This window comes from Vitis vinifera, chromosome 7 (genome assembly GCF_030704535.1).
Source record: "Vitis vinifera cultivar Pinot Noir 40024 chromosome 7, ASM3070453v1".
In the NCBI taxonomy this organism is placed as follows: domain Eukaryota; kingdom Viridiplantae; phylum Streptophyta; class Magnoliopsida; order Vitales; family Vitaceae; genus Vitis; species Vitis vinifera.
Window position 1 is genome coordinate 24,942,514 of NC_081811.1, and position 18,208 is coordinate 24,960,721.

General features: G+C 34.2%; 1 protein-coding gene and 1 long non-coding RNA gene across 2 annotated transcripts in view; one reads left to right on the forward strand and one right to left on the reverse strand.

The window, feature by feature from the left end:
- Nucleotides 1–355: 355 nt before the first annotated feature.
- On the forward strand, nucleotides 356–17,869 carry LOC104878193 (MADS-box transcription factor 23). The gene is made up of 9 exons (XM_010648097.3): nucleotides 356–499; nucleotides 584–795; nucleotides 5,006–5,084; nucleotides 15,840–15,901; nucleotides 16,837–16,936; nucleotides 17,049–17,090; nucleotides 17,183–17,266; nucleotides 17,371–17,524; nucleotides 17,621–17,869. The coding sequence occupies exons 2-8, from the start codon at nucleotides 614–616 to the stop codon at nucleotides 17,494–17,496; spliced, it is 675 nt and encodes a 224-aa protein (XP_010646399.1). The 5' UTR covers nucleotides 356–499; nucleotides 584–613; the 3' UTR covers nucleotides 17,497–17,524; nucleotides 17,621–17,869.
- Nucleotides 4,150–18,208, reverse strand: part of LOC104878196 (uncharacterized) — a 35,564-nt gene continuing 21,505 nt past the window's right edge. Inside the window, exons 2-3 of the long non-coding RNA XR_009466229.1 lie at nucleotides 5,003–9,218; nucleotides 4,150–4,445 (exon numbers count right to left, since the gene is read on the reverse strand). This is a non-coding gene — a long non-coding RNA (uncharacterized LOC104878196). The remainder of the gene's footprint in view (nucleotides 4,446–5,002; nucleotides 9,219–18,208) is intronic.

Sequence of the window (18,208 nt, forward strand, 5' to 3'; positions counted from 1 at the left end):
AGCCAGTGGTTTAACTGCAGTATGACTTGATAAATTAAGCATATATTTAACTTAAAGTCACTTTTAAGTCATTAAACATTAAGTATAAAGCTTTACCAAGCGTCCGCCTTGTAATTATCCTTCACAGTGCTCAAGCGTTTAGTGCAACCCGTGTTATATTAATATTTTCCGTGTCTTAAAAAAATTAATCAAGTAACCATACTATACTTGAACTAGTATTCCCAGGTGTCACTGACTAATACGGCGGACGGGGATGACACCATCAAAATACTAAAAAAAATTAAAAGGTCTTTACAGCTTCTGATTCATCCTCGAGTACACAACTGTAAAACAACCCCACTCTTATTAGTGGTTTCAGGATTTCAAACCAGTCCTATATTCTCCCTATTAAGTGGTTTCACTTTCATTGAAAACCACTTATTCCCTTATAAAGAAGATGTGAATAAGAATGCTTACAAACCTCTCACAGCATCAACCATTGAATTTGAATCTTAAAAGAGTAAGATCATCTATAAATCCTCTTCCATTTTACGCTAACAATCATTTGGTTTATTCACTACGGTATCTCTTTTCCATGTTGTAGAAACCCTAGAATCTAGAGCGAGCCGTGAGGATGGGAAGAGGAAAGATCGAGATTAGGAGGATCGATAATACTACGAGCAGGCAAGTTACCTTCTCAAAGCGAAGGAAGGGACTGTTGAAGAAGGCTAAGGAGCTAGCAATTCTATGCGATGCAGAAGTTGGACTGATTATCTTTTCCAGCACTGGGAAGCTCTATGAATTTGCAAGCACAAGGTTTGCAGCATCTTATCACCTTATCATTTAGAACTCTTATGAGTTTTTTTGCATATTTAGAAGCTTATATTATCATTTACAGTAGCATATTGTCTTTTCTTGATAGGCAAGCAATAAATAGAATACTGAATCTACAGTAGCTTCTTGTTAATTAGCTGTGGATTAAGTTTTTCTGTATTTATCATAGGATTTTTCCATTCATTTTATAAGTCTAGATTCCCTTTTATAAGCATATATCTTTCTGTCATGAATAAGATCTTTGTTCATTGATGTTGTGACATGTAGTTTTGTGATGCAACAAATATAGTTTCCATAGCATCATTACATAAGAAAGAGAAGGGTTTTTATGCTTACTGCGAATGGCAACAAGAGAGACTGCACTTTCATCCTGAACCGGCATGATATGATGAAAAAAATTTAGAAGTTGTGTGAAAGGATAAGGATAAGCTACTTCCATGTAAAATTTTATTTAGAACGAAATGATAATTCATATAGCTGGCAAAGGCCTTGCATGGTTGTCTCATTTAGGATGATTGAATTTGAATAAGAAACTTGAATATGGAGTGTATTATTGTTTTAGTTCCTAGATTGTGTGGAAAGACTGCTCAAGACTCTAGTCCCCTATGTAGAGGAATCCTTAAGTGACCTGGGTTCAAGCATTAAGCTGAAGTCTGCCATGAGTTCCCTCAATCCTCTACTGAACAGAAATACAAACAGCAAAAGATTGTAAGAAACATTTGAAGTATAAATAGGGGATTAGCTGTCTTTGATCTCTTACATCTTGTTTTCATTGGTGTGAAAAGTTTCAGTATCCTACTTCAGAAAGGAAAGGAAAGGAAAGGAAAAAATTGGGTGTGATTTGCAGTGTCACCAAACTTGTTTTCTTCTTAGATACTTTGCTGCAAAGCTATATATCAAGATACCAGATATGAGAATGTCATGGCAGCACCATTACGCTGAAATGGCAGTTTTATTATTTTTGTTCTTGTCTAGAATTGATTCTTCATTGAAAGTTTTTGTTATCTCAAACTTAATGTTCATGTCATATTTTTGTATCTTTAAGACCATGGCCCTCTCTTGGGCAATTCCACACTGCTTCCCAAACTGAAAACTACGAGAATCTAATTAAGGGCACAACTATCATTTCTTTTTGTCTTTACAAGAATGGTTAGAAAAGGGGGGCCTTTTTATAATTCCGTCTTTAGCTATCCGTATATTTTACCGGAGACCTTGCTTTACTGAAGAGCTCCTTTTCTTAATTTCCTTGAATTCTTTCCGTGATGTTGATGAGGATTGTGATGCAAATTGATTTGGCGTGCACCAAGTAGCTTTGTCTAATTGGAGAAAGATGATGACCATGAGCAACTTTCCATGATTCCATATCTAGAAACGTAGAAAAATCATTCTTTCTTGTGATTTTCGTATTGAGATAAGGAGATGGGTGTATACTTTTGGGAATTCAGCATGGAACAGGCATTTAAGTAGATTAGTCCAACTTTGCTACGTTTCTTTTTCTCTTTTTGGTCCAAGTGTGTTAGGTAACATAACATTATAATAGCCTTCCCTTAAAAACTACTATATAATTTTAAATTAAGATTATTCTACACCCATACTTTCATAATCCAACATTGTCCCAAACCTGTGTCCAATCCAAATGTTCGATTTCAAATCTAGTCTATATTGGGTATGAAAAAAGGAGGAAAGCAGGCCACAATTGACACTTGTGCTTCAATTGCATCCTTTGCTACTTTCTAACATGTTTATGGACTTTGGCTGAACCTAGATGCCAGCATCTTTATATTCTCCATGTTCAAGATGTGTTACCATCAGCATTGGTCAGTATAGTTATGCCCAATTTGAATTTTTTGAAGGTAAAGTAGACCAAAACTTAATTTTAATAATGAGTTATATATCAACTTGTGTCATTGTTAATCCCAGAACTAAATTTTTTTCATTATTTATCTGTACACTAGAATACTACCCTCACATCTCTGCTTTGTCTACTGACATAGAGATGAAGGGACACCGGCATGCTAGTCGATTTACTCATTTTACCTACGAGGGATGTGGGATAAAAGATGGTGAAAGTGGCACTTTCCTTGTTTTAACCAATAAAAGAACCAGGTAATCTGGTGAGAACAACTACATATACACCTTTCATAACCAAGTACAAATAAACAACTAAGGAGAACATGAAAGGAGTAAGAGAATCAAACCATCTTCCATGACTAAAGGAACCATTGTAGAGTGAATGTCTTGGGATCTAATGGATCCCTTTTTCTCCTGCTAAGAAGCCTGTAGTTCTAATAAAGAGCCAAGGCCTAGTGGCTCATTGTCTCATCCTTACAGAATTTCTAAGCATGTTCCACTCCATACTATATCAGTTCAAAACCACTACAAGGACCTCATCTGTTAGCACAATAAAACTTACAGTCTGGTTGCAATTGGTACAGCAACCCCTGGCCCTAGATACAACCCTTGTTTAAAGCTTGAAGATTCTTCTTAGTATTGAGGTTTGAGCCCTGAATGATTCTGCAAGAAAGCAACAAAAGAATCAACCTCCTTACATGCTCAATATCACAAATGACATGGCTGATTCCCCACTTTGATTTGAGAACTTCCATAGTGAAACTCTAAGCAATCCAGAACCCCTACCAGAAGGAAATGGTTTCCAGTGCACCAGGTACTCCAACATTTTCTAGGAAACACAAACCTTTTAGTGGCCACCTACTTGTTGAGAGCTTGCAAGAAGCCTCCATCCAAATTGCTATTAAATTTCATGGACATTAGATAAACCTTTGTGTTTCACCAAGAACAAATTTGAAATTTCTAACTGACAAAATTTTAGGAATAAGTGCAATCCCTATGGAACAGAAAGTTAAGAAAAGAACGAATAAATGTAAATGATGTTTCCTTCAAAGCAAAATAGCCAACCATCAACATGTTTTTCCTGTGATATTGAAAAGACAGGTTCAGTGGAAAACAGCTAGAATTTCAGCAGAATGATGAATGGAAGGACTAGCATGAAATATAGTCAGATGAGTAGAAAGGAAAGTGTGAGAGGTAAGGCCTAGTTTTGACCAAACCTAAATTTATAGCAGCAGGAAGCAAGGAACATCATAGCAAAAGAGTCATTAGCAAATGTTTTTTGAACTCCTTCAGAGAGGAAGAGAGAAGTTCTTCTAAATGTCTACTAAAAGAATCTCAAGTACAAGCCCTGCTAAGGCCTCTCAATTTAAAGATACCTAATTTGGAATGGTATCTGCTGACTCCAAATAAGTTTCAAGCATACAGTTTCATTTTTTATTTACTTACTCACTTTCCTGCTTTCTCTGCAGTCTGCAGTGATAAGTGACAAAATGAATCACAGGTTCTGAATCAAATTATACATAAAATATGTGCATCTCTTCATAACTATCTCATTGTTCATGCATAAAACTGAACCATTTATAACTTATAATATAGTCAACATTCTGAGTATCATGTTTACAAAAAAATCTCTTTCCATGAGAGAGAGTAACAACAATGTTAGAAAATTGGAGTCTCTAATTCCAAGGTACAATAAACCATTTGCACAGAGTTTGCATCCACAAGAGAAGAATAAGTTGAGGTATGTTACAATGAACTTCTGATTTCCCCTCAAGCACCAACTGATCAGACAAATAGGAAGTAGCAAAGATATTAAAAGATATTTTATGACAGAGAAAAGTAAGTGATGGAAAAATGACCAAGTATCCCTAACAAGCAGTTCTCAAGTCTTTAGATTCAACCTAGTATAGCTAATCCTGTCAAGGTTTTCAGTTAAAAATTAAAATAGGAAACTAGCCTTAGATCTTTTAAGTTTGGATATGGAAAGTTCAAGAAACTGAGAGGACATCTCCACTTTTAAAACCTGTATGTTATTCTAGCTCCTCAACATGGAAATCTCAAATTCTTGACCACAGATAATCATCAGTTTCTTACATTAAATAGCATATATCACGAATTACATATACCCGTATGACACAACATAGCAACCAAGAAGAAAGGCTACAGGTATTTGGATATTATGATCTGCATTATAGCCTTCGTTACTTTTTATTCCTTTCTTTTCTCCCCTTTGATTTCTGTTGCTGTGTTCCTGGAATACCACAATATCATGTTGAAATTTCCAGTATTAAAGTTAATGAATTGTGCAAAAATTAATCACTTTGCTCTTCACTCTTACCAGCATAAAATCTGCAATTGACCGATATCACAAATCAAAAGAGGAGAATCATCAATTGCTGAATCCAGCATCAGAAGTCAAGGTATTCCTTCATTAACCATCCTTCAATGTTCAACTGCAAGTTCCACAGCACAAAAAGAGCTATATCTAAAAGATTTAATTTCATCACATTATTTGTCTAATTATGAGTGCTGAACATGTATGGGTATTACCAAATAATAGAAAATTAAGAATTTTTTCTTTTTAGACACAACTGAGACAGGCAAACAACATATGTTTTCCGTGTCAAGTATCTGTAGCAGGTAGAAGAGGGGATTTTGGTTTCTACCAAGAACTAGGCATTTATCCTGAACATTGAACTGATAGGATAATTCTGATCATCCAATAAGTGTATCCTTTGTAAGGCATGTAATGCTCAAAAGGGTTGGCAGTCAATAATGCATGCATGGGTGATAGGACCATCTTAATTTACCTTTCAGCATTGCAAAACCTAGTCTACAAGATTAAGTTATTGACTAAATAAAGAAATTAAAACATGCCATAGGTGCACCAACAAAATAAAACCTTTTTTTAACACTGACAGAAAAACAAAAACAAAAAAAAAAAAAGCCTTAGTTGAACCTGTGATCATAGATACAAAATTCCAAGTTCATCCCTTTTTTTAACAATGAAGCCTCTTACAGAGTTTGGGAAGAGTCACAGCAATATTAAATATGCATTAAAGAATTAGGAGACATCAAAAGAACAGAACATTCTGTCTGAAAGAGGAATACCAATGAGAAACTTAACTAATCTTAAAACCACACATGCATGCATACAATTTTGCATGTATGCTTATTATTGTAAGTGTATTTTGTGTGAATGCATGCATATTATATGGTACAGAAACTTGAAGATCTTGCATATGAAACCAGGCTTTTAAATGCTCTTTACTGCAACCCCTTGCCTATTTTACTGTTTACTGGGCCATCATCACAATCATCATCACTTGACCACTAGCTTCTGTCCTTGAAGACTCATTTCAAGGAAAACTAATACCTGGATATTGTATCTTAATCTAGCACTGAAGAAAAATACCACACAATGGCTAGTACAGCTGCAGAAACTTTCGCAAATAGCATCCTCCCTAACTTTTTAGTATTTTACCAATCCTTCATGTTCTGCAACTGGAGTGCCATTCAAATGTCTAGGAATCCTGTATTCCAAGAACAGATCAAGCATGTAGAAATATTGCCCATTTTATTTTTCATCACTGCATTACTTGGAACTCTACATACAACATTCAAATTTGTCAATTTCTTCAAAAAGATATCATTTGCTTTTGACAGAGTCTTTACTAAGTGATAAATCCCCAACCACGTAATCGCATGGACATTTCGAATTTCTTGTCCTCTCTCCAGATGTCTCATGTTTGGAAACAAGTTTTGAAGTAAGGTATTTTGATCTTAATCCTTAGGAGTATCACTGCTACCAATAGAATCGAACTTCCTGAATGCTGTATCCCTAAGGTTGTGTCCAATTAAAAAAAATATATAAAAGCAATTTATTAGTAGTTAAAATTTGTCCAGTTGTATCCTGCTGTCCCCTTGGGGCACCCAAAATACTTTTTTTTCCACCAATTTGGAAACATCCAACAGTGACAATGTTCTAGCTCGGCACGCATGACTTCCTGTTATCTATGTCTGTGCTATATAGGTCAAAATTAGTTATGTGCACTGGATTAGAAATTGGTATGACAAACTCAGAGTGCTAACTTTTCTTCACTTTTGCTTAGACTAACTACCTTGGGAAGGAGAGGAGATACTTAGGTAGCCTTGCTCTTCCCTCACATTTTATTCTTCTTATTCTGCTCATTTCTTTAGTTCTTCTTTGTTCTTTCTATATCATATATAGTCTTCATGGGGCTCAAATCACTAGGATCAGGGTAGATATCTTGAAACCTTCTGCATCAATGCCACCTTGTAAAAGACCCAATTCAGAAGGTCTTTCATTGTCTAAGAAGAGAATTACAAAAAGTAAAACAACAAAAAGAGGAATCATAGGATTCTCTGTCATTCATCAAGGCGTTAATAAAAGCATTTATGCTTCTTCATTGTAATGATGATTTTTGTCATCCATTTTTTCATTCTTTGTCCTTTGTCTCAGTGAATGATATTCAATTTTCCCATCTAAATGGTAGTTTCTCTCAAACAAAGAACTCCCCACTCTCAGCTAGTGTCAAAAAGCACAACTAATGCTATCAGGAGCAAAGCAGATAGTATTGCAATATTCTAGCATCTTGTCAGCCAAGACTCTCTTTAATGGTATTATGCCAATAGAAAAGTTAACATATATGAAGCACTTCAAAGGAAATCAATGAAGCTCTACATTAGTGAGTCTTCAAGTGCTACACCTTGCAAGAACACCACAAGATTGCCATGATTTGATGTCACATCTACCAATTTACAAACTTTTACGATTACTTACTTCCTATATTTAGCTTCCACTTCTTATCCTACAAGCATCATATCTCAACATGCATGCAGAACATAACAGCATTCATACATTTTATTGACTAAGATAAACAAAAAATCATCATCACAAAATGATTAATTACTATTAAATATTAAAAAAGAAAAGGAAAAATGAAAAACAAAGGAAGCGTGAGATGGCAATGAGGATCCATCTTCAAAGTTTAATCACAAAAGGAAGAAAAAAGAGAAAAGTCAAATTAGGAGAAGTTAATTTGAGTCATAGTAGAATTTATAAAATTTGGGTTTATAGTTTTGTTTTAACTCTTATTGCTTCAGAGATATAGGAATCTTAGAAAAAGAGATAGAATCCTAGTAGAGTAACTAGAGTCCTAATAGATCTTGGGTTTCAATAAAATAGAGAATTAAATTAGTTTTTTCATGCATCTTTGCTTGCGATGATGAGATTCCAATACCCTTATGTTTTAGATGAGATTCTTAGAAAACTTCAATGAAATTCTAAGACTTTATTTCATCTCTTCTTTTCTATCCTTTCTTTTTCTACTTTTTATTTTATTTTCCCCACTACCACAAGCTTAAATAATTATTCCTCTCCTGTGTTGCTTGGTCTTGGTTGGAGGTGTAAGGTGTAGATACATTTCTAGCAATCAAATTCTTTTAACTCCAAGATTAGGATACAAAGAACTTACTAAGAAGGATCCAAAATTTAGACATGGATACTGGAAACGATATAATAAAGAAAAAAACAATTAGAAATCAATTAAAAATAATGTCTTTAATAAGAGTTTCCTATTTTTTTTCCTTTTATCTTTAGCTTTTATTCCTTATACCTAAATATTTTTAAATTCTCTCTTTTTTCAATGTAATAATCTACTAAGTTAAAAATAAAAAATAAATCAATCAATCAATCAATCAATCAAAATCAAATAATCATATCTAAAGCAAAGTAGGAGTATCCAACGAGAAACCCACACCCACACACATGTTCTGTTAATACAATATGCTAGTGAAAAAGAAAAGTCTAGGTATCATAGTTCTTCTCCTTAAACCCTAAACAAGTGAAATCCTAGCCCAACCATTTAAATGTAGACAACCATCCTAAGGTTGTCCTACATCAATTTTGGTATCACAACCGAAGTTCTTGGCCTGAAGGTGCATGCAACTAAGGAGAAAAGCAATTTAGCCAAGCATGAGTTCCAAGACTACTTCTAGTGATCAAGATGCCACTTTAACGCATTTAGAAGAAGCTTCAATAATCACGAAAAGAGGCCATAATGAAGCTTAACAACCAAACTAGAAGAAATTATGAAGTTATTGCAGAGAAATCATAAAAAACTACTAGTTGAAGAAGGAAAGGGAGTGGGAGTTTTACCTTGAAAAATCACCTCACAAAGCATTTGAAAAAGGATGTAATTTTATAACAAGCACGTGTAATGAGATGAAGTTGAAAATGAAAGAACACTTTCCTCCAACTAATTATTCCAACTTTTGCAGCTAAGATGTTCTCACCTAAACAAGGCAATAGATTAGTTGAACAATACACTAAGGAATTTCATGAGTTGACTATTTGCAACCAGGCGAAAGAATACAAGGCTCAAGTAAACACTTGTTTTAATGATGGGTTTCAAATGGAGATTCAACTTGAGATGGTAGTAGCACATACTAACACAATAGAGGATGTTTACCAACTTGCCATTAAATCCAAGGTTAAGCGGTGGTCTTCTCTAATCAAACAAGAAGTAAACCTTCAAGTACAATAAAATTTAATACTCTCGTTGATGGAAATGGAGGCAACAATCAACAATCTTCTAATGCAACTAACAAAAATGTTAAAAAGGTAAAACTTCCATGCATTTTGCTAAAAAAAGGGTTGGCATAACTCCATTATGCTTCAAGTATAGGGAACATGGTCATTACGTGGTTGTCTTTCCAACCAAAAGGCTACACTTTTGTGTTGAAGAACCGAAACTTGAATCCAAACCTTATCCAAAGGAACATGAGATTAATAATGATGAGCAACTTGGTAAAAAAGATAGTTATTGTACTGTTTTATCCTATGACACCTAGACCCTTCAATTTCACCCAATGTACCTATATCAACACAACATGACATGGGTGTGGACATGGGATCCTTGTTGGACGCTTCTATTTTACTTTGCGTGTGACTAATCTTTTCATTGATATCCTTTTATCCTTTCAACTTAGGAATAATTACATTAGAGAAAAGAAAAAACAGTTAGCTAAAAAGAGAATTTTTGTAAGAACATTTAGGGATAAGAGGAAAAAAATTAAAAGGAAAAGATGGGAACTTTTAAAAAATATATCTTTAATTCTAATTTATTTTTAATTAACTTTTCCTTTATTATATCGTATCTCAGTACCAATGCTAGTTTTTTATATTCTTTTTAGCCGAGTCTTCATATCCTAAAATTTGAGTTGTGAAGGATCAAATACCTAAACAAATACCCGCATCCAACACTCATACCTAAACCCATGCAACATAGGTTGTATCCCAAGAGCCTTGCAATGCAACATTATTGGTTGCTCTAAGGACAAAGAAAGGAGAGGATTGGCAACATGCTACTTTTCCATATGGGTGCTTCTTCCCAAGCAAGCCTTTGTACTATGATTACCAATGGAAGTAGTAGTTTAAATATGGCTTCATAAGATTTCATTGAAAAGCTTAACCTAAGAATGTCCTTATTAACTAGCATACGTAAATGACACCTCTATTTTGAAATTCTCATTGTTTAGTTACATACATTATTAGCAAGGTCTTTGAGGAATCAATATGATGTGATATCTTACCAATAAAAATTTGTCATATGTTGCTAGGAAGGCCATACCTTTTTATCGAAGAGCTCAACACAATGGTTATAAAAATACTCCACTCTTCTAGAAAATGGGTGTAAGAAATTCTCCATCCAATGAAGGAAATTCCACCAATTAAGGAATTAGACACATTCAAGAACGGTGCTCATTATGCATGCACTTGAATGGGAAAACATGGATGGAAAAATTTAGATAAGAGAACTACAAAGAAGAAAATTTTGCAAGTAAGGAAGACCAAAGTGTTTCTTAGTGTTGATTAGATTGGTGATTTAGAGTCCAAATGGATTGAGTTCTTGGTCATGGCAGCAAGACTTATTTAGGAACAATTTCTAATATTTATCATATGCAAGATTTTTGTTTTAACCCAAGTAACCGAAACTACATTCTAAGCACACTGCAGTGGTGATCTTGTTTAGAAAATATATGCAGCAAAATGAAAGGCAGCTGCTGTTATATCAGTACAAAATTATGTTAATCAATGGCTATAAATAAAGAAGCTTAGAGCTGTCATTCTAATTTAAACAAAGTGAAGGAGATGTTAGGCTCTCAATGGTGGTTGTATCCTATGCATAATGAATTTTCCATTTTTTTTTTTTTTTTTTGTGGAACAACTAAGAAAGGAAAGGTGGAAAGCATTGCTTTAGATTTCAATATATTGTGGAACAGCTGCAAAAACTTGAGGTCAAGTTTCCTCCGAGTGGAGGGGATTGATGAGGATACATCTTCAAAGTGTAATTAGAAAATGAAGAAAAGTGAAAAGAGAATGAGGAATCAAATTAGGAGGAATTAGTTTGACTCATAGTAGAATTTATAAAACTTAGCTTTATAGTTTTGCTTTAATTTTTATCAGTTAGGAGATATAAGTCTTCAAACAAGATTAAGAATCATCTTTGCTTGTGATGGTGAGACTCCATTACTTTTTTCTTCTAGGTTAAATTCCTTTAAAACCTTATTGAGATTCTAATGCTTTATTTTTACCTTCTCTTTTCCATTCTTCCTCTCTTTTCTTCTTTTCTTATCTGACAAAAAATAATCTATCATATATTTCATTACATTCTGGTTTACAATATATATACAAAAGAAATTAAGCTACCTATCAAAAAAGGACCCTTAAAGTCAAGTAACCTAATTGCAAGGGTCTTATATGGAATTTGCCCAAATTCTTGGTACAAAAATCATGGGTCAACTTTTACAAAAAAAAAAACAAAAAAACAAAAAAAGGGTAAAAAAAATATGGTAGAAGAAATTAGATATATGGCAGGAAAATTAATTGTTAATTTCTTAGGCTAATATTTTAACAATCCCCTCAAGTTGGTGCAAAGATATTTTGCATTCCCAGCTTGTCTAAGATTACATAAAAAGTTGAACTCCATAAGCCTTGTGTTAATATATGTGCTAATTGTTTAGAAGATGGGATATATGGAGTGCAAATTAGCCAATGTCAAGTTTTTCTTTGATGAAATGTCAATCTATCTCCACATGTTGGTTTGATCATGATAAACAAGGTTATGGGTTATATTTATAGCAGTTTGGTTGGTCTTGAGGCCTGGCTCAAGTGGTAAAGGGATAGGGAGGGTTTGTAGGAGGTTCCAAGTTCAAGTCCCAATGGGGATAAAAAATTTACCTATCAAAAAAAAAAAAAAAACATTATAGCAGTTTGGTTATCACAATATGACTTTATGGATAAAGAATGATCTTTATCCAGAGTAGTTTACAAATCCCTTGAGCCATGGCCCTAAACTCAACTTTTATGCTAGATCTAGCCACTACTGATTGTTTTTACTTCTCCTAGTAACTAGATTTCCTCCCGAGAAGGTCCAACCCAATCAGCATCACTGTAAGCTTCCAATTCTATATTTCCTATCTTATGAAATAAGATTCCCTTGCCTAGTGTAAACTTTAGCTAACATAGGATTTTGCATATTGCCTCCATGTGAGATTCATGTAGTGAATGCATGAATTCGCTTACCAAACCTACAACATATGCAATGTCTAGTCAGGGACTCAGGAGTGAGATAAATAAATTAATTTCTCCACTAATCTTTGATAAAGATCTAAATCTACCATATCATTTTTTTATTTTCCTCATAGTTTATGATTTTACTCAATCGAAGTCTCTACTAGTTTGCATCCAAGCATCTTTGTCTCCTTTAGCAAATAGAGGATATATTTCAATTTGGAAATAAATATCCCCCCTTTTTTAACGTGTCACCTTAATCTCAGGAAATATTTTAGACTCCCTAGATCCTTGATCTCAAATTCATTGCACAAATAAGGTTTTAGCTTTTGAATTTCACCCTAATCAATGACAATAACAATAATGTTATCTACATAAACTATTAAGGCAATCAACTTACCAAAGAAGTTGTGTTTGATAAACAGAGTGTATAGTCCCCTTGGCTTTGATGGTAGTTCATTTTTGTTATTGATTTTGTAAATCTCTCAAACCATGTTCTTAGAGATTGTTTAAGTCCATAAAGGAACTTTGCAGACTTCGCAAACTTTGTTCTTTCAAGCCTTGCCACCAAACCCAAGTAGAGTGTCTATATATACCTCTTTTTCTAAGTCATCATATAAAAAAGCATTTTTCACATCAAATTATTGCAAAGATCAATCAAGATTAGCAACTAAGAATAATAGAATATGAGTAGTGTTCATTTTTGCCACTGTTGCGAAGGTCTCTTGGTAATCAAAACTATAAGTTTGGGTGAAACTCTTAGCTACTAATCTAGTCTTATACCTTTTTATTCTCCCATCAGCCTTGTATTTAATTATGAAAATCCACTTACAACCTACTGTTTCATTCCCTTTGGGAAGCTCAACTATATCCCATGTCTCAATTTTTTTCTAAGGCTCAAATCTCCTCATTAATTGTTTTCCTTCAATTCTCATCTCTAAGTGTCTCTTGAACATTTCATTACATTCTAATTTACAATATATGTACAAAAAAAGGGTCAACAAGATCCCTTAAATTAAACTACGTATCAAAAAACAATCCCTTGAAATCAAGCAATTTGATTGCAAGGGTCCTATGTCAAATTTACCCAGATTCTTGGTACAAAAATCATGGTTAACTTTTACCAAAGAAAAAATGTGGTAGGAAAAATCAAATATACGGCAAGAAAATTAATTATTGATTTCTTGGGCTAATCTTCGAACATTATCTTATTTTTCCTTGTTACCACAACCTATAATCACAGTTCCACTTAAATCCACAACAAGTGAAATCCTAGCCCTACCTATTCGATTATAGATAATCACTCTTGTTTACTACATCAGATGACCTATCATTTACTCACAAAAAAGGAGGTGTGGTTTGAATCTTTGTTATATGTCTATATTTAATAAGGTTTTTCTGGGTAAATGGTAGAGGATGTTTCACGTGGATCAGAACAATTTGTGGAGATGAGTTATCTCAAGAAAATATGGGTAGGTTGGTGCTCTAGGGAGGGGAGATAGGGTTTGAAATTGATTTTTAGGAAACTATCAGAAGAGGCTATGGAGCAAAACTTCGGTGGGATATTTGGAGTGGAGATTTGGTATTGAAAGATTTTTTTCCCAGTTGTTTACTATTGCCAAGAACAAGGATGTTTAGGTGGCTGATATTTGGAGTTTGCAATGTGGTAGAGGCAGGTGGAGTCCTTGTTTTGAGAGATTTTCAAGACCGACAGTTGGAGAGTGTGAGTCTTTTCCTGCAACAGGTTCCGTGGACGGTGGTGCCTAGAGGATGTTAGGGTTGTCTAGAGTGGAGAGGCACCAAGAACAAGATACCTTTGTTAAATTCTTTTATAGATCATTGACTCATCTTGTTGCCTTTTTCCCTCAGAAGGAGTGTGGTCTCAAACACTCCTAAAGTGACTTTCTTCAACTTCTAACTACTAATCTGCTTATGGATTGGGGTAGGCATTTAACTAATTGCTTCTGCTTCTACAAGTTTTGTGAGGAACCAGCCAATCGCATTCCAATTCATTGCAGTTTGGCCTGTATTTTGTGGAAACTCCTATTCTATCACTTTGATCTTTTTTGGGCTCTTCCTCAATCAGTAAAAATAGGTTTTACATTGTTAACATGGGATTTTTGTAGGCAAAAAATGTAATAAAAAAAAAAAAAAGGTGTGTGGAGCACAGTCCTGTTCCACTTGTTTTTCATCATTTGGATATAGAGGAACTCAAGAACCATTGACAATGAGGAAAGCACACCTCAGGCTTTAAAAGAGTTTTTTAAGTGAGTGGACAGACTAGGGATTCTTTAGGTCTTCAAATATGTCTCTTATGGATTTGATTGATTGCATAAGGAGTTAGTTTTCTTTTGTTTTTGTTTTTCTCTTTGATGCCTATGTATACATTCAGTACACTTGGGGAGTGCTACCCCTTTCTGTTAGGCTCTCTTAATGAATTTATTTAGCCTATAAAAAATAAAAAATAAAAAGTCAAGAAAATGAACTTTCAAAGTTTAAAATAAAGAAGAGCACTGAGAGAAAAGATAAGTTTCTCCTAATGACTATGCTTAAGCATCACAGAATAGAAAGTTGAAACTGTGCGAAAGCATAACAGATTATGAAGTTGAGACTCTTCCAATGTCCAGGAAAAATCATCTTAATATTCAGTTTCATGCACAGAAAATGTAAATTAGCACCGCCGCACACTCTGAAAACCTGCTCTATAGGACCATCCAACAAGACATATTATAACCATTATAAACATAAAATTCTAATATATTAAGGGAACTGCAAAAGACTAAAACTTGGAAAACAAAGAGATGCCCAAGTATAACCATTATGTTAGGATGTGTTAGTCATAACAATGAAATAAGAGAAAAGTCACTGGTAAACCATCAAAAGTTTGTATTATGTTGTTTATGCAGATTGCAAGATGCTTGTGAACACTATGATATAACAATATGGGAATTGGATGTTGCATATGAAAACCAAACCCAACTATTACATATTGACATGAAATGACTTTATATGCATGATGCATGTTCCTTCACCTGTGAATCCTGGCAAAAACATGAGCCGCCTACTGATCAGTTTGTTATGCCAAGTTTCCATTATGCATAAATAAAATCCAAAAACTTGCACTACTGATTGATCATATTAAAATTTTATAATCAACAAACACCTTTAAAGAATATTGACAAAAGGAATTTGAAATGTAATTACCAAAAAATTCACATAAAAAAAAAAAAAAACATATATATTGTTATTAGTACAAAAGCCCTGGACTGCAAAACAAATACTTTAGTAGCTTGGCTCATTTCTTTAAGTGGTTTCAATATACTAACTTTATCATATCAGGTTGTGCTCACATTAATTAAGTTTTGGAAGCTTATCCTTTTCCTTTTTTTTTCTGTTGATCAAAAGGGATAACAGAATTACATAAAAAAGATGTAGATTCAGAATTTATCTTATTTCTATAATGTCAAATTCATGGAGGTTGGAGCTTAAAAAGTGTTTATTTTTCTATTTAGTCATAGTGGTAGCAAGTATCTTACATATTTGCATGCCATAATACGTGCCATTGCACTTCTGCTAGTTTTGGCAGAGAGAAGCAGCAATTTTAAGGCAACAACTACAGAACTTGCAAGAAAACCACAGGTACAATCTTTCTCCTTCAAATTACTTGATCTGATAAGAAAAGGTGATTAACCTGAAAGTAGCACATTATAAGAATTGATGGTACCATTATAGCTTTCTATGTCACGGTGTACTTTATAGCATCATTTAATATGTCCACTAGGAGTTCTTTTGGTCCTTCAGATGTAAGACTGATATCAAAAATGAAATAATAACAAGATATTGCTAAAACTAGAAAAATTCAGAGACATTCTAGGTGGACAAAACAAGTACATGAACGATTTTGTCCGGGCAACCAACAACACCATGTGACTCATCAATGTGAAGTCTCACGAACTACATGTGACATTGTGGGAAAGTTTAATTCAGCCTGGGTAGACACGAACATCATGGGATGCACCATTATGCTTTTGTTTTACTCCATGGTCAACAGAGTACTGCATTTCTTATTATAGCTTGTTGCTGGGATGGTCAATATTAGACAAGCATATTTGACAAGCATAAATGCTTGTGTCCAGTTAGCTGGGTCCCTTCAGTTATATTTACTAGGTCAGGACTAGGCTGGATGACGAAACTGTGGTCATAAAGGAAACAAAACAAAGAAATGCATTAAAATACAGACTCTGGTTATTTTCCAGAACCATATAATTTACTTAATAACCACAAGGTCAAATGTTTTCACTTCCTCTTTTCAGTAATTTATGGTTACACGAAACAATCTACAAACAGGTCTAAAACTTGTTTCTTAAGCTGTTATTTTTAAACACTAGCACATTACATTAACATTCATAATTTATAGTTATCAATAATGAAATAGCTGATAAAAGAGGTACTTCGATGATGAGAACTGACCTCCCTTATTTTCCCAAGATATGCTATTAAATTACGACAAGGCATCAAATATTGGAATATGCATTAAAGAATAATGGACCTACATTCACATTCTGAAAATACAGGCAACTGATGGGCGAAGAACTTTATGGTTTGAGTGTCAAGGATCTACAAAATCTAGAGAACCAATTGGAAATGAGTTTGCGAGGTGTCCGCATGAAAAAGGTCAGAAGCCTTAGTCCTCCATGCAATCCTTTGTGTTTACTCTCATGTGGCACAGTCACATGAAGAGCGTTCTGCATGCATAACACTTAACATGGTTCTCTAACTTCTGCAGGAGCAAATCCTAACAAATGAAATAGAGGAGCTAAAGCAAAAGGTTTTTCCAAAAACAACAGCTGTTCATTAACATAAGACTTATACAAGAATGATTTCAGTTATAATAAGCTAATTTTTGTATTTTGTTTACAGGGCAACCTTGTTCAACAGGAAAATGTGGAACTGCACAAGAAGATGACCCTTATTCGCCAAGAGAACATGGAATTGTATAAGAAGGTACATTGGTTAAATTACTAACATCTATACAATCACAATGTTTAAACCATATTAAGCGAAACTAGTTATCTAAATGAGCCTAGGAACAATGCCTCATGTCTCAGGTTTATAGCACAAGAGACGTGACTGCCGCAAGCACGAATACCATCATTCCATATGGCTTTAGTATTGGAGAGGATTCAGCCGTCCCCATCCATCTCGAGCTAAGCCAGCCTAAGCAACGATGTTAGCAGACAGCAGCAAGACAACCTAGGGAGGGTAAAACTTCCTTTCTCGCCCTTTAAAGAAATGTCAAGAGTCCACAGTACTACATTCAAATATTGATCCTCGCTTTATTTCTTGAAACTGCTGCAGAGAACAACTTCATTTGAAAAATCCCCAAAGCATACAATAGTATGCTTCTCAGATTGAGATGAGCTACACAAGCAATCGACATGGTTGAAGGCGCCAACCATAAATTCGGTTACAGATCAGTCGGATCATATTTTCTTGTAAAGCTTCACAAAAAATTAAAAATACCATGTGCGCATCGATTTCCTTAGCTGTCAAAAATCTTATCATTATTATTGCTATGGATGATGGGGTCTAGATGCCCTTCTTCTATATATGTTTGCTAAAGAGAGAAAAGAATTGACATATTGGATAAGATTCCAACACTAGCATCAAGATGATCAGTGAATAATCAATAGTCACAAAAGAAGCAGGAAAGCTTCTCAAAATTAAAGTTCATTTGAACCCATGTCAGAGACCATAACATATTCTGTCTGACAAACATGGTGAAATCGGAAAAAGATTCACCAACCGCATGAGCATCCATAGAAAGTGAGAAATGCACAATATCCTTAATCCCACCAAAAAAAAAAAAAAAAAGGAAAAAGGAAAAAAAAAAATTACAAAAGGGTGAGGGAAAACCAATAAAAGTAATCATACCTTTATCAATTT

Bases quoted from the DNA above. Each gene is read 5' to 3' on its own strand.
- LOC104878193 (XM_010648097.3), top strand. From the start codon at position 614: ATGGGAAGAGGAAAGATCGAGATTAGGAGGATCGATAATACTACGAGC. The intron at 17,091-17,182 runs GTTTTTCCAAAA...TTTTGTTTACAG, and splicing joins TAGAGGAGCTAAAGCAAAAG to GGCAACCTTGTTCAACAGGA. The intron at 17,267-17,370 runs GTACATTGGTTA...CTCATGTCTCAG, and splicing joins ACATGGAATTGTATAAGAAG to GTTTATAGCACAAGAGACGT.